The sequence below is a fragment of the Saccoglossus kowalevskii genome, chromosome 8, assembly GCF_978046115.1.
Source record: "Saccoglossus kowalevskii chromosome 8, keSacKowa6.1, whole genome shotgun sequence".
NCBI lineage: Eukaryota > Metazoa > Hemichordata > Enteropneusta > Harrimaniidae > Saccoglossus > Saccoglossus kowalevskii.
This window is the reverse complement of record NC_140648.1, coordinates 26,020,780-26,034,175: the sequence shown is the minus strand read 5'-3', so window position 1 is coordinate 26,034,175 and position 13,396 is coordinate 26,020,780. Positions and strand designations below refer to the sequence as shown.

Here is a 13,396-nt window from a genome sequence, read left to right as displayed (position 1 = left end):
AATAGCCGATTCTTAATCTGTTTCAAATGAAAATTTTTGCTTACTAATTACGACAAGGTTTCTGTATCTGATTTGGTGAGTGAAATTCTGCGTACTTGTCAAACTTGATTCACCGCTGATAAAACTTCTTTTTGAACGTTCTCGCGGCGGCAGTCGCAAGAGCGCCACCAGGCGATTAGTTTACATGAACCGGAAGTCATTAACTGAAGCGGATGTCTACAAAACTACGTGGCCGTCCAGAAATGGTGAAAACATAACACATGATGGTAGCGGATTGCACGGGTTTAACATGACAGCGCGGCACCACTGTTTTCTATAGCATGCGTCAGTTGCAGCCCAAACGTAGTGCTTTGCTGCAGGTCATGGCTAGGCATCCAGAATTGGTCAGCCTTGTATTTGCTTTCGTGTTTGCTATTCTGGCAAACCGTACATCGCCGAGTCAGAGGTAAGTGTCGGTGTTGTCTTCTGTGCCTCGTCATGCACAGACTGACCCAAGATTTCAGTCTTTTCCTCAAGTACCTGGCCATCTGGTATCCTAGAACTATATGGTTGTTAACATATTATCGTGGTAATATTGGCATTTGATCGTCGTGACTCGCATATCTCGAGGTGTAATTTGTTTAAAATGGCTTTTCTGATTTCTTGTAAGTTTCTGGGACAAAGTTAAGGGAATGTGAAATAATAGAAACAACGGAATTGGCATATAACTGTTTGTATATTCTATTTGCTAAATTACCATTTCCATTTTACAATTTCACTTGTGATGATGATTATGGTTGTGATTCAAGCAAAACAAATAATTATTATGTTATTCCATGGAGCTCTTTTTTTAGCTCCATGGTTATTCTAAGAATAGTTTGTGCCGGTATTAAGTCTTTGTTGTGGTGTTTTGGACATTTGATATCCTTATTATTCTTGGATATTTAGATTTTATTGACACAGAAGGGCTATGGTCTCTTCTATAAACATACATCCACAAACTGGGCTTTTTGCAGTATACATGTATGTTGCGTTAAATTTTGGTGTTTTAGTCAGCATGAAAGCATATTTCTCCTTCTTTGTATAATTTGTGCATTTTAGCGTGGCCACAGAAATGCTTGAACTTACAAGAAAACAATAGAAATATATTTTTTATCTGTAAAATCGAAATGTGCAAAATAAATGTCATTTGGACATTTAGTTGTGAAGAAACCCACATAGTTTCCACTTATAATATTGATGTATTTTTGTTAAAACAACAACAAAATACTTAATTCTCCAACAAAACTATAATTTCCATTTATTGTATTTTTTTGCTTGATAGCACTGAATACCCAGCATTACAACCAAAAGTAATATTCCCAGCATACTCGCCTGTGAAAGATTACATTTATGGTAGCATGCAGATGGTAAGACAACATATCCAGAATTCCAGTACTGAAGTGTATTTTATTATGTACTATGCACACTGGGACGGCGAATCGTTAGAAACAGCCACAGAATTTGAACAGGCAGCTTATTTGTTACAAGGACAGGTGAGAAATGTCTTATGAATTCGATAATAAATAAAATTGACAAAAGTTGTATGCCACCTTTGTCATAGTTTGAAGCTTTTCGTGATGATAAAGTAAGTTTTAGTTATGACTGTGAATCATTGAGGACAGTGTTCTTAAAGTAGAGCTTGAACTGAATCAAAATGCTCACTACTGTGCTTATACTATGCACATCCAATATAACATCTTGAAAATATTGTCACACTTGTTATGTTTTGATTTTGATTTCATATCAATATTAATATATGAACCTCATTAAATGATAATTAATAAACTAAATGATAATGAGCTTGTAAAATTAAGTAATACCGTAATAGCTATCAGAATTTTGATGACATCATAGCTTTACATTATCACACAATAATGAAAACTTCTATTTTCTGGGGAATTCATTTCAACCAAAAGCCCCCAAATTTAGCTAAATTTGTTTAATTTTGATGATGGTTATTTGTAATAGCAATAATGAATCCGTCACAGTGTCATATTTGGTTGAATATAAATTAAAGTGTAAAAAAAATTCCAGATGTAATATTGGACAAAAAGCAGTGGTATTCTTGAGATAAAATCAAACATTTTGTTAGCGAGTTCATGAAACTTGCATTTCAGTTATACAAAGAACAATCGCGAGCAAACAACATTGCGGAAACGTTAATAAAAAATAATGATGGGTCTGTTCTTTATACATGTGTGAAACCTGTCCAGATGTGGGGATTGCAATCAATTTGTGTGTTAACCTCATGCTCTGCCTGGCTATCGTCTGATTAATGCATGTATTAATTTAATGCTGGTTATTCTTATTGTAGGTCACGTTTCTTGCTGTAAATTGTTGGTTCCCGTCAGGATCATGTAGAAAAAGTGTTCCACTGAAATACTTCCCCATGTTAATGGCATACAACAGCAACTTTGAAGGAATTCAATATCATGGTATATTAAAGACTACATATATGGTGGACTTTTTAGAAAGAATTTGCAGTCCAGTGAGCTATGTGCCGAATGATATAGAGCTAGGAAAGTTTGTTGCACAAACTGAGGTAAAATGTTTTGTGTTGCGTTAACCTTTTCACCATCAGATTTTTGTTCGCACGTTTTCTTGTATTCTTAAATTGTTCTGAAAATAAACCCTAATTTGGAGCAAACAGAGAAAATTTAAGTCAATTTTAAGTTTTTACTCAAAAAATTTGGCTTTTTTTGGTACAATCTTCTGAAGGAAAGTCCAGACTATAAACAAAACTATTTTGTGAATTTGTGATGTAAAGAGGGAACTGGTGATGAAAAGATTAAGTTTTATAATACTAACAGATATCTAAGTGCAAATTAATAATTTTTATGTTTTTTTGGAATCAGTTTTAACTTACATTGCAATTAGATTGGGTATATTTTCATGTATATCATATTTACTTTGTTAGAAGCACATGCCCTTATGATAATGACAGAAACAAATTCATGGTCAGAATAAGGCATGTACATATGTAAATATTTGAAAAATGTTTTTTTGCTTGCTCGTAAAGAAGTGAAGGTAAAGTCATATTAGTGGCAAAATGGTCTGTTGTCCAGCGACACCATTGCAAACTTTCTTGTAGGCATAGTTAAACTATAGTTGGCCTGTATATATTTCAAAGTTAAACTTCCAAAAAATGAAATTTTTTTTTTTTTAATTTTTTTTAAAGTGTATATAGTCTAGTAGTAGTGTAGTGGTTGGAACCTTTGGTGGAAGACCATGAGTCCAAACTCTAATGCTAGAAACTAAATTTAAATTTAATTAACTAATTGAATGTGTTTTTTTCTTCAATTTTTTTTTTCTTATATTATTTATATTACCTCTTAACTTTTTGTTCAATAACTTGAATGTTTAAAATTCCCAATAAATATAATAACAAATATTTACCTAGAAGTGTTGACCGACCATGGTCAGTGGTGGTATTAATTAGGGTTAAACTGTTCAGCAAAATAGGAAGGGATTTGCAGTCATGATTTCTAGCAATTTAACTAATTTAATCTGGTTGATTGGTGAAGTTAATGATGAATTAATAAACAATAGTGTTGACATTTTGAATATTCAAGTTAAATTACCAGCATGTATAACTTCTCATCAGCTCTTTTGTTTCTTTGTTGCCGTATATAATTGTTTCTTTAAAGAGTCGTTATGAGTAAATTAGGTGATTACTTTCCAACTTATGGTTAATTAATTTGTATGCATAGATGACCTTGCCCCCACCCTTTATACCATATGTTGTTATCTTCCCTACTTTATGTAGTCCATCTTTCCATTTTATTCCAAGATCTGCCTTACTTACCTACCTACCTACCTACCTACCTACCTACCTACCTGCCTACCTACCTGCCTGCCTGCCTGCCTGCCTGTAATGATAACCCTATTCTATGATCTGGCCATCTTTACATATACAGGGAAAGCCATGTACAGTTTAACTATGTTTTGCTTTGAGTGTGCTTCTGTTGGACACGTGCTTCTAATATAGCAACCTATTAACTTATCTTGCATCTCAGAATAAATTCTTATAAATTTCTTATAATTTCTTTTTCAAATTTTGACAAAGGTGAATGAAATAAACTTGTGGGATACTCAAAACTGGAAAATAGAAAGAAAATACAAATTTGCCAATATTTTCTTCTTTTTTTGTTTTCGCAAAGTTACTACGGTAACCTGTGTTTACAAACATAATTCTGGCACAACATTCTTAAAAATCAGATTTACATGAAAATTTAGAACATTGTGAAAAATAATAATTGTGTGCTATTTGAATGAGAATAACAGACATACCAAAGGTGGGAAACCTTTTTGAGTTGAGAGGATTATAGTCTGATACACATATGTATGTTGTTATAGAGAACAATAAATTGTACTTTGGATCGGATTCTATACTAAATAAGCCAACAGATTACAGTAACATTGTATGCTATGAATCAATCAATTCATCATACTCTATATATTGATAATCATTTTTTTCTTAATATAGCATCAGAATTTTTGAAAACAAAATTTGGTTTCTGCATCTATTTGTGACAAGCGCCATAATGCTAAATCATTACTGTAACAATAATATCAGTCTTCTTTTGGTATTTTAGAGTACGGTACTTGGTCATTTCGATTTTAGCCACTCCCTTCAACCGTCTGGATACTTGACGTATTACCAAGCAGCCTTATTGTCCTTGGAAAAGAATCCAATTCAGCCGATGCCATTTGGTGTGATAACAAGCTCTAAGCTGGCTAGTTCTTTTGGAATTGTTATGCCGAGAACGGTGTACATGACGAGGGTAATGAATAATACGGTGGTAAGTAAGTCTCTGTAATTATTCAGTAATCTGAATCTAAACTTTCTTTTAGAAAGCAGGTAACCAACTTGCAACATTGCAAACAGGGAAACTATAGCATGTTCTAAAAATCATGTTTCGCCAGTTACCGGAAGTTGATTTTCAATTGATGTCCAATTTCTCAAAATAGATCATGGTTCTAAATTACTTTTGACCATTAGTGTCGAAAGTGGCATAATTTGTTGTAGCCAAATCTGAATGGAAATTGCCATTGGCGGCTTGCGAAGAATGAAATATGATTGAAAATATGCTAATTAGGTACAGTATGTGTGCATGATGTAAATTTCAAGGGATGAAATATAAAATATACACTGGCCTTAGAAATTTGTACCGTAATACTCAAATTTATGCGTCATTTCTATCTTTCCTGGCACCTAATTAGAGTATAATAGAGTATAATTAATTTTTATATGTAAATAATGAAAGAACGTGATCCAGTCTTTTGTCTTCACATAATAGCTCTAGTAACTGACTGTATTAATTATTCATGGGGTTTTAATTTTACTGGTAAGTGAAATCTGCTAAATTGAATTCATGGGAACATGGAAAATTACATATAATTTCACTCATAGTTTCACTGGAAATTCGGTGAATATGTTAAAAATTGTTTATATATTAAAATTGTGAAAGGGGAATGCTTTCTTACAACTCTACAACATGTATGCTATTTATTTAAGGTAGAGATGCAGTTTACCTGACAGGTATTTTAATTAGTTAATTAGGAATCCAAGATACACCTCCCTTGTCCACAAAACTATATATTTTCGGAATATATGAATTTTGAAATTTTTTTTTATGGACACTGTAGTTTGAAATATGCACAAAAATGTGCTTTTTTGGTTAAAAGTGATTTAAAAAAATTAGCTTCTAAACCATGCTTTTGTTTTCTGTCAAAATTGGTTTATGGGTACAACTGTCTACCAGTTGTCAATTTGCAGGGCAGCAGCTCAAATTTCACTACTTCAAGTTTATGCATAAATTAACACCCAGGCTAGTTGTCTGTACAGTTGTTGTAACACTGTTCAACCAAAAACAATGCCCGACGGCGTTTTGAAGATAAACACATTGTCAATCATTTGTGAAAATTTCAAAACAAAAGGTCAAAGCGTTCAAGAGCTATTTTTTTTTAAGTTCTGGGATGTGCACTAAAAATAAGCTGAGATAATTGCTAATTTGCATAACAATTCACTCAGCGAGAAGTTTGCTAATGCTCATAATTATAATGGCTGTAACATTTTCAAATTTTAATGTATTATCGTTTTGTTAAAAGTTAAATATAGTGCATTATATGGAGATCCCGTCATTTCTTTTTTTCACCATGTTTCTTTTTTATTATTTATGTACAGCCTTGCTAAATCTTGCTAAGCATTCAAAAGAGAGAATGTTTGCCCCATTTTATCTATATTTTAAAATCGTTTTTTGAGTATGTTCCACTATTCACAATTCTACAAAATTTTAACAGTCTATAGCCAAGACTTTTTGGATAATAAAAAGCAAAAAAAAAATATTTCACTCCCAAGTGCCCACGAACCTGCCTGCATCTCTACCTTAAGACATAGATATTTTTAAAAAACTCCTTTGACTTCACAGGTGTATCCACGGAGTTCTAATTTTACAGCCACTTCCATTGTGCAGTGGGCGCACCAGTATAGGGAAGAGCTAGTACCTTGGATTGTACCTAATCCTATGAAGAGCCTCAGGTTATCGAAACAGGTCAAAAAGAAACCGTTTGTTTTACTTCTGACCTCGGACGATCCAAGTGATCATTTCAAAAGAAATTATCAACAGGTATTTTCTTTTTATGGATAATTTGAGTAATGTTTTGTAGCAGCTTTTAAATGATATTTCCAGTTTCCAAAATTCTATTTCGTAATAAAATTTCAATACAAAAAGTTTTTAAAATGTCTTGGACTTAGTCGGAGCTTGAAATTGTGATGCGATTCATTTCTAAATTTGTCAGATGCATGTACTAGAAAACTGGTTTACCCTCTTTTATCTTCATTTCAATTATTGATTGACAGTACCTGATACACGAATATTGATACGCTGCTCGCTCATTTGTTAATGCAAATTCTTAAATAGTGATTTTACATAATGCTTACTTTTGTGTATGCAATAGTCTTTCCACTTGTCCACCATGTTCTGTGGCACTATTGGTTCAAATAGATTCAATTGATGACACGTGTACATGGACTCACAAAATTAGATCTTCATCTCATATGACCGTTACCGTAGATATCAAAGTTACATACCTGTATCTTATAAATTCTTGTTGCATCGTCTATTGTATGTTATGCAAGTAACAGCAATCATAGGCCCCCATACTGTGACATCATTTGTTTACATTTTGCCAACTTGTGATGTCTAGTACTAGTCAGCACTTGTTGTTTTATTAACAGGGACATGTTAAGTTTTAAATGCCATGATTAATGCCATTGTTTTTATCTTTGGATGTGAACAACTGGTTCTGAACTAGTTACTGCATAAGCATGCAAAAGGTAAAAGTCCCAGTGGGGGCTACTGCCATAGATGTGCAATACCGGTATGTGCCGCCATAGATGTGCAATACCGGTATGTGCCGCCATAGATGTGCAATACCGGTATGTGCCGCCATAGATGTGCAATACCGGTATGTGCCGCCCGACTAAAATGTCGTTTCACGTTTGTTTTGGTTTAGAAGTGGGTAGTCATTTATTTACTTTTGCACGGGTTCTTGTATTCAAAGCCAGATACCGAAAAAAGCTGAATAAAATGCGTTGTGAGCTGGGTGTTTTTTTTTTCCTTTTGATGTCTTGTATCTTCATGGATGATGTCATTTCTTATTAATGTGCTTAAGCCATTTAGGTCACTGAAAAAACTTATTATTTTTTAGTATAATAAAAAAAAAATTTGTTTAGAAGTGAGTATGGTTTACGATAGGTGGGCTGCACACCCATACCCACTTAATGTAAGTAGCCCCCATGAGATGAAAGTGTGAGGGGCTATACCAGCATACATTCAAATATGTGAATGATTTAGTACACTTATTTCACTCGGCTAACCAAACTGTTGACAAATTTTAAATTGCTAGCGTTTGACTATATCTACAATTTATTTTCTTGGTCAGCTACGAGAGGTAGCAATGGATTACTACAACTGCAATGGTAGCAGTAAAATACAGACAACTGTGGAGATATTAACAGCAATACAACTACAAGAAGAGCAAATCGAAAAGTTGAAATTTGAAATTAAAAAAAGGACTTCCTCGTCGTTGCTTCCATCAAATGCAGCCGCTAAGCGTCTACCGTGCTGTAACTCATTTGTGGATGAAATCTCAGGAATCAACCAACAAACGCATAATATATGCGATATCTGCATTGAACGTAGGACAAAACTGCAGATGCAGACATGTTCGTTTTTTACCGATATGTTAGTCGATGCAATGCCTTTTTCAGAACAGTTTATTTTTTTATCCCGTGGATGTGTTAATTTAAATAACTACTACAACCCACAGGTTCATTTCAGTGTGTGCTGTAACCTGAGTGATAGTAGTCATAGAAACTTGAATAACAATGATGCGAGGTTCAGATATGTTGAATCTGAAAACGAGAGAAATTGCTTCGATAATGATGAAAAACCATCATGCAGTAGTCATGACAATTCTGATAATCGTGGTGCATTCCATCTCCCGTCTTCTGATGTTTCTCCTCCGAAGTATAATGCTTCATACATTGCCGCAATTGAAGAAATGAAATCTGCAATGCAGTTCACTGGCCTTGGTTGCCATACTAACAGGAGCGTCAACTTTTTTGCTTTAAACTGGGATGAGTATGGAATAATTGCAAAGCGACTAGGAATTGAGCCAGAAAGTAAAAGACCGACTCTGGCTTTGTTGGATTTGGAGGTGAGTTAAATTCAATAATTTTCATATAGATCATCATGATGTCATATTATGTAGTGTTTGTTTTTCTACCAGAATGAAGTAGAATACATCCTGGATTCTACCTACAACATCAGAAATATAATGGGTCGGGTCGGGTCGGGTCAGGTCAGGTCAGGTCAAGTCATATTATAACACGTTAGTTTGTTTTACTACCAGAAGGACGTAGATAACGTCGAGGAGTCTACCTACAATGTCATGAATATAATGAGCTAGGTTGAGTCAGGTCAGGTCAAGTCATGTGATGACGTGTTATGTTTACTATCAGAATGAAGTAGAATACATCATGGAGTCTACCTACAATGTCAGTAATATGGTGAACTTCTTGAAGAGCTATACAGTGAGTGACCTGATAAGACAGTTGAAATCGACCCCAGTCACCAGCAAAGAACAAGTTTGTAAGGACAATAATGTGGTGTGTGTAACCGAGGTTACCTCGGCAACATTCCATGAGATTGTACTTAATGTAGAAAAGGTAAGTTGTGAAATTAACGAATCCTTTCAATTTTAAATAATATTCACCCAATTCAGCGAAAATGCGCATTTGCTCAAAGGAAACATAATTGCCATGGCGACTAAGTAGTACATTGTTTTTTTTTAAAAGCCATTTTTGAATTTTCTAATAAGTCACTAATTTTTCCAGATTCTTATATGGAAATAAGATTCTGCAACAGGGTTCTCCCAAGGAAAAATGGAAGGACTGCATCTAATTTGCATATAATTTACTAATTATCATAATTAATAATTTATTTAATAGTAGCTTTCACAAAAATGTGTTCTTGTAAATATTTTTAAATCATAAATTCGTGACAATTAATACCATTGAAATCAGAGAAGTTTACGGCACACTGTTTTCCTGACATTCATGTTTTGTAATTTGGCTTGGCCATTGGTTTCAAAAAATGACCTCATGGCGTAGCACAATCTAAAATCAATTCGCTATTGCCAGCTAGAGAAGAGTCAGTAGGAAGTGTATGACATGTATCATTATAAAACACTGTGTGAGTTTGTCAATAACCACAAAAAGATTTGATTGTGGAAAACAAAATGAACAATGTTATCAGACGAACAATGTTCAGAATAAAAGTTGGCAAAAACTCGCCACTCCAATCCATGAAGATGCTAAGAATTCCAGAAAAAGTTTGTGTTTCCACAAATGTAAATGTCTGAGATGAAATTTCTCATTATCAGTAAAATCTACATCATATATATTACCATGGTTTCATAGAGGTAAATTATGTGCAGTATCTGGTATTGATTGGCAAAATAAAACATTTCCATATTATGATTCTTTCAATAATTATATGATGTGATATATTCTTCTTTACCAATCATAGGATGTATTACTATTATATTATACCCCATGGTGTGGGTTTTGTAACAGTCTGTATCAGACTTATCTAGATATCACCAAAGTCTTCCAATCATCACAGAATCTAACAATTGCAAGGTGAGACATCTAATAATTATTACTCACTAAACATTCCTTCCAGGTGCATTCACAACAATTTATGAAAACCTAAAATTATAATTTGAGTAGAATGATTATTTTAAATTTACTGCTTGCAGTTTATTATTTCTATCTTCTTTGTACAACAAGAAGTCTGCATCAGCCGAGGCAATCATCAGATTCTAATACACTACCTACATTTTGATCATATTCACTGTTTTTTTTAATATCACAGATTAGCTGGTGATATAGTTAAAAATCTATTGTACACATTTCACTTACCAGCAGAAATACTGAAGTTAAAACCCAGTAATTAACTATTATTTATAGTAATACCTCTCTCTGGGTTTGTTTAAATGATTATTTCCTTTTTCCCCATTTCCTTGCTCGTTGTGAAACTGCTTCATAATTTCCAAAACTATTTTTGTTTACATATTTTTTTTAAGGATAAATGCTGATGCAAATGACCTTCCATGGGAGTACACCGTGCCGACATATCCGTCGCTACTCTTCTACCCAGCGGGTCACAAATCATGGAATGCCAAGTTTCCAGACGATGAGGATATATCATTAGAAAATCTTGTACTTTTCATCTTAGACAATGCAGTGCGTCCTCTGGAGTTTTAACGGGCCAGTCAACATGAACAGTTTGACATGCCTTGTTCATTCAAATGAATGACCGACTGTTTACCTAATGCAAGCTGGTGGAATGCACAGTGTGATTTCTTTTCAAGAACTATAAATAGGAAATTTGTTTTCTCATTTTCTGTGTATCATATTCCATAGCATTATTCCAATATTATCAGTCGCGCATTCAGGCAAAGAAGCGTTTCTATGGCAACATTGATGGGACAAAACAACATTATTCAAACTCCTTTTAAAATATACCGTAGTATAATCTGTAACAAAAAACAGATTTATTATTGATGGGTGGCCACTGATTAAAACAATATTGTCCCATTGCACCCATTTATGTTTAACAGAATCACTTTGTTGATTAGAGAGTATTATACTCCTTGCTTCCATTGGAGAACAGATATTTTCATCAGTTACCAAAAATCTGATTTGAGTGAGTATGTAAATCAAATCAAATCACGATCATAGATTTAAGTATCATTGTGGAGGTCATGTGTTGGTACCAGTGAGTCACACTTTGATGTCTTTCATAACATGTGAATTCCTAAGTGTCAGATTTCAAATTAAATTAGCGGAAAGTAAATATATTTTAAAGATTAACAAAACTTGTAGGAGTAATAATTTGGTAATAATTTTAATACATGTATATAGTAATTATAATAAAAATAATAGTTTAAGATTTTCAAATAAACCAGGTATAAAACAAATTATCAGACAGAATCTGAAAAAAATTTAATTGTAGATCAATCACAGAAGGCTGAAAAATCTGGATTGATTTTTGTTATAAGGTTATTCTGATCGTATGAACTATGGTTGTGGTTGTTGTGCCGAGCCGTGTTTGATATGAGACTCGTAGCAGCTAGCACAATATGTGGGAAAATGCAACAAAATTTGAACACATTGTTGCATGACAACCACCGCCCTTTAAGTTCTAACACAAGAATTCAGTGGTTTAGGAAAAAAAAGTACTATCCGGTATTTTACTATTTCATGCAACTGCATCACAAAGTAAAATATCAATCAAACCAGGGGTTTGCTGTGTCCCGTGTGTTGGTGCTGTAATCAAATTTTTCCTAATTATTTTTTTATTGCAGATTTATTTTTCCATAATTTGATTTATATTATATTTCATAACGTCAATTCATTTACAGTTGGGTCTGCCATGATGGGCGTTATTTTACTTGTATACATATTAATTCACTTTGTGAAAAATGCGAAAATGAAAGTCATTTGAACATTGAATGCTTTCTTTTACTGGCAAATCCTCAAATTTCAATATAGTGAAATAAAAAAAAAACTGTGAAATGCTTTTACAGTAATTTATGTGCAATTTTGGAAAAGTGTTTTAAATTTCAAATTCTTTGAAGGAATAGATAACTTGCATAGGTGTATATTTAATTTGCATACTTCTTGCATTGTCTGTGGTTTCTTAAACTATATGCAGTACATAATTTATCTGTGTGAAATAATTACACTATTTTAATATTTAACTGAAAATAACAAAAAATATACCCATGTAAATTATGAATCTGAAAAAAAAATGTATAAATTTTTGTTTGACAAGAAGAATGTACAAAACTGACAGTTTGATTGTTTTGTTATTCTCCCAATGACCTCAGTAGTTAAGCTTTAACATTTTCATCTTGTTTTTTGACACCAAAATTCTGATTTTCATTTGTCCCCCACAATTCATTGTTAATTTTTAACCAAACAACTTTTCAAGAGTTAAAATTAAATTTTCTAAAATTTTCATTTTTGCTGACTTAATCTACATGACAACGGGGTTTCTATGGTTGCAATAAGTCATATTTTAATGATTCCACATCCAATGCACTTCTAATAGAGAAAATACATACTGGTAGAAAATTATGACTAAAAACGAAAGCATGCAAAATACAAAGTTTTTTGTTAATTTCACTTTCATCTGTCCTAATTGTATGTGATATGACTTCAAATATACCGGTAGCTCTTGCAATGTGTAGGAATTAAAAGGTGGCTGTGATCATGTCACGTATTTGATACAAGACACGTAAAATACAACCACCACCTTTGACTCGATCATACAGAGATTGTATTAATTCTTCTTGGCCAAGCGGTGTTCAAGATGTTCCTTTTTGAAGTTGTATACATTTACGTTTGAAGGGGAAAAGTGTAACATTTAGGATTCTTTAAAACAAAAGATTTGTTTAATCTGACATGTTAAATAAAACTATGCTATCCATTCAACATGTTTTGAAAAAGGTTTAAATCTTCTTGCCCCCCTCCCCCTCGATTAAAATTTATGAAACTAGGCCAGTTTGTTGAAAACCATGTATTTATGAAAGAATTTTTTTATCATTGTGATTCTATTGTAATTATGCATAAATTACAGAAATAAATGTTCACTAATATTTTGTTAAGAATGTTTTTGTTTACTTATCTACTTTTTCTTTTCAGCCTGTCAAGTTTACATGTAGTATCAAAAGAAAGCTTGACTATTATTGTTTATCTCATTTTAACATTAGTGTAGGATACCTTTGCCCATGCAAT

General features: G+C 33.1%; 1 protein-coding gene across 1 annotated transcript; it reads left to right on the top strand.

Moving 5' to 3' along the window:
* Positions 1–214: 214 nt before the first annotated feature.
* Positions 215–13,269, top strand: LOC100371141 (thioredoxin domain-containing protein 11-like). The gene is made up of 9 exons (XM_085502418.1): positions 215–445; positions 1,304–1,514; positions 2,336–2,563; positions 4,617–4,823; positions 6,453–6,650; positions 7,969–8,745; positions 9,050–9,256; positions 10,119–10,231; positions 10,678–13,269. The coding sequence occupies exons 1-9, from the start codon at positions 321–323 to the stop codon at positions 10,856–10,858; spliced, it is 2,247 nt and encodes a 748-aa protein (XP_085358544.1). The 5' UTR covers positions 215–320; the 3' UTR covers positions 10,859–13,269.
* Positions 13,270–13,396: the final 127 nt, after the last annotated feature.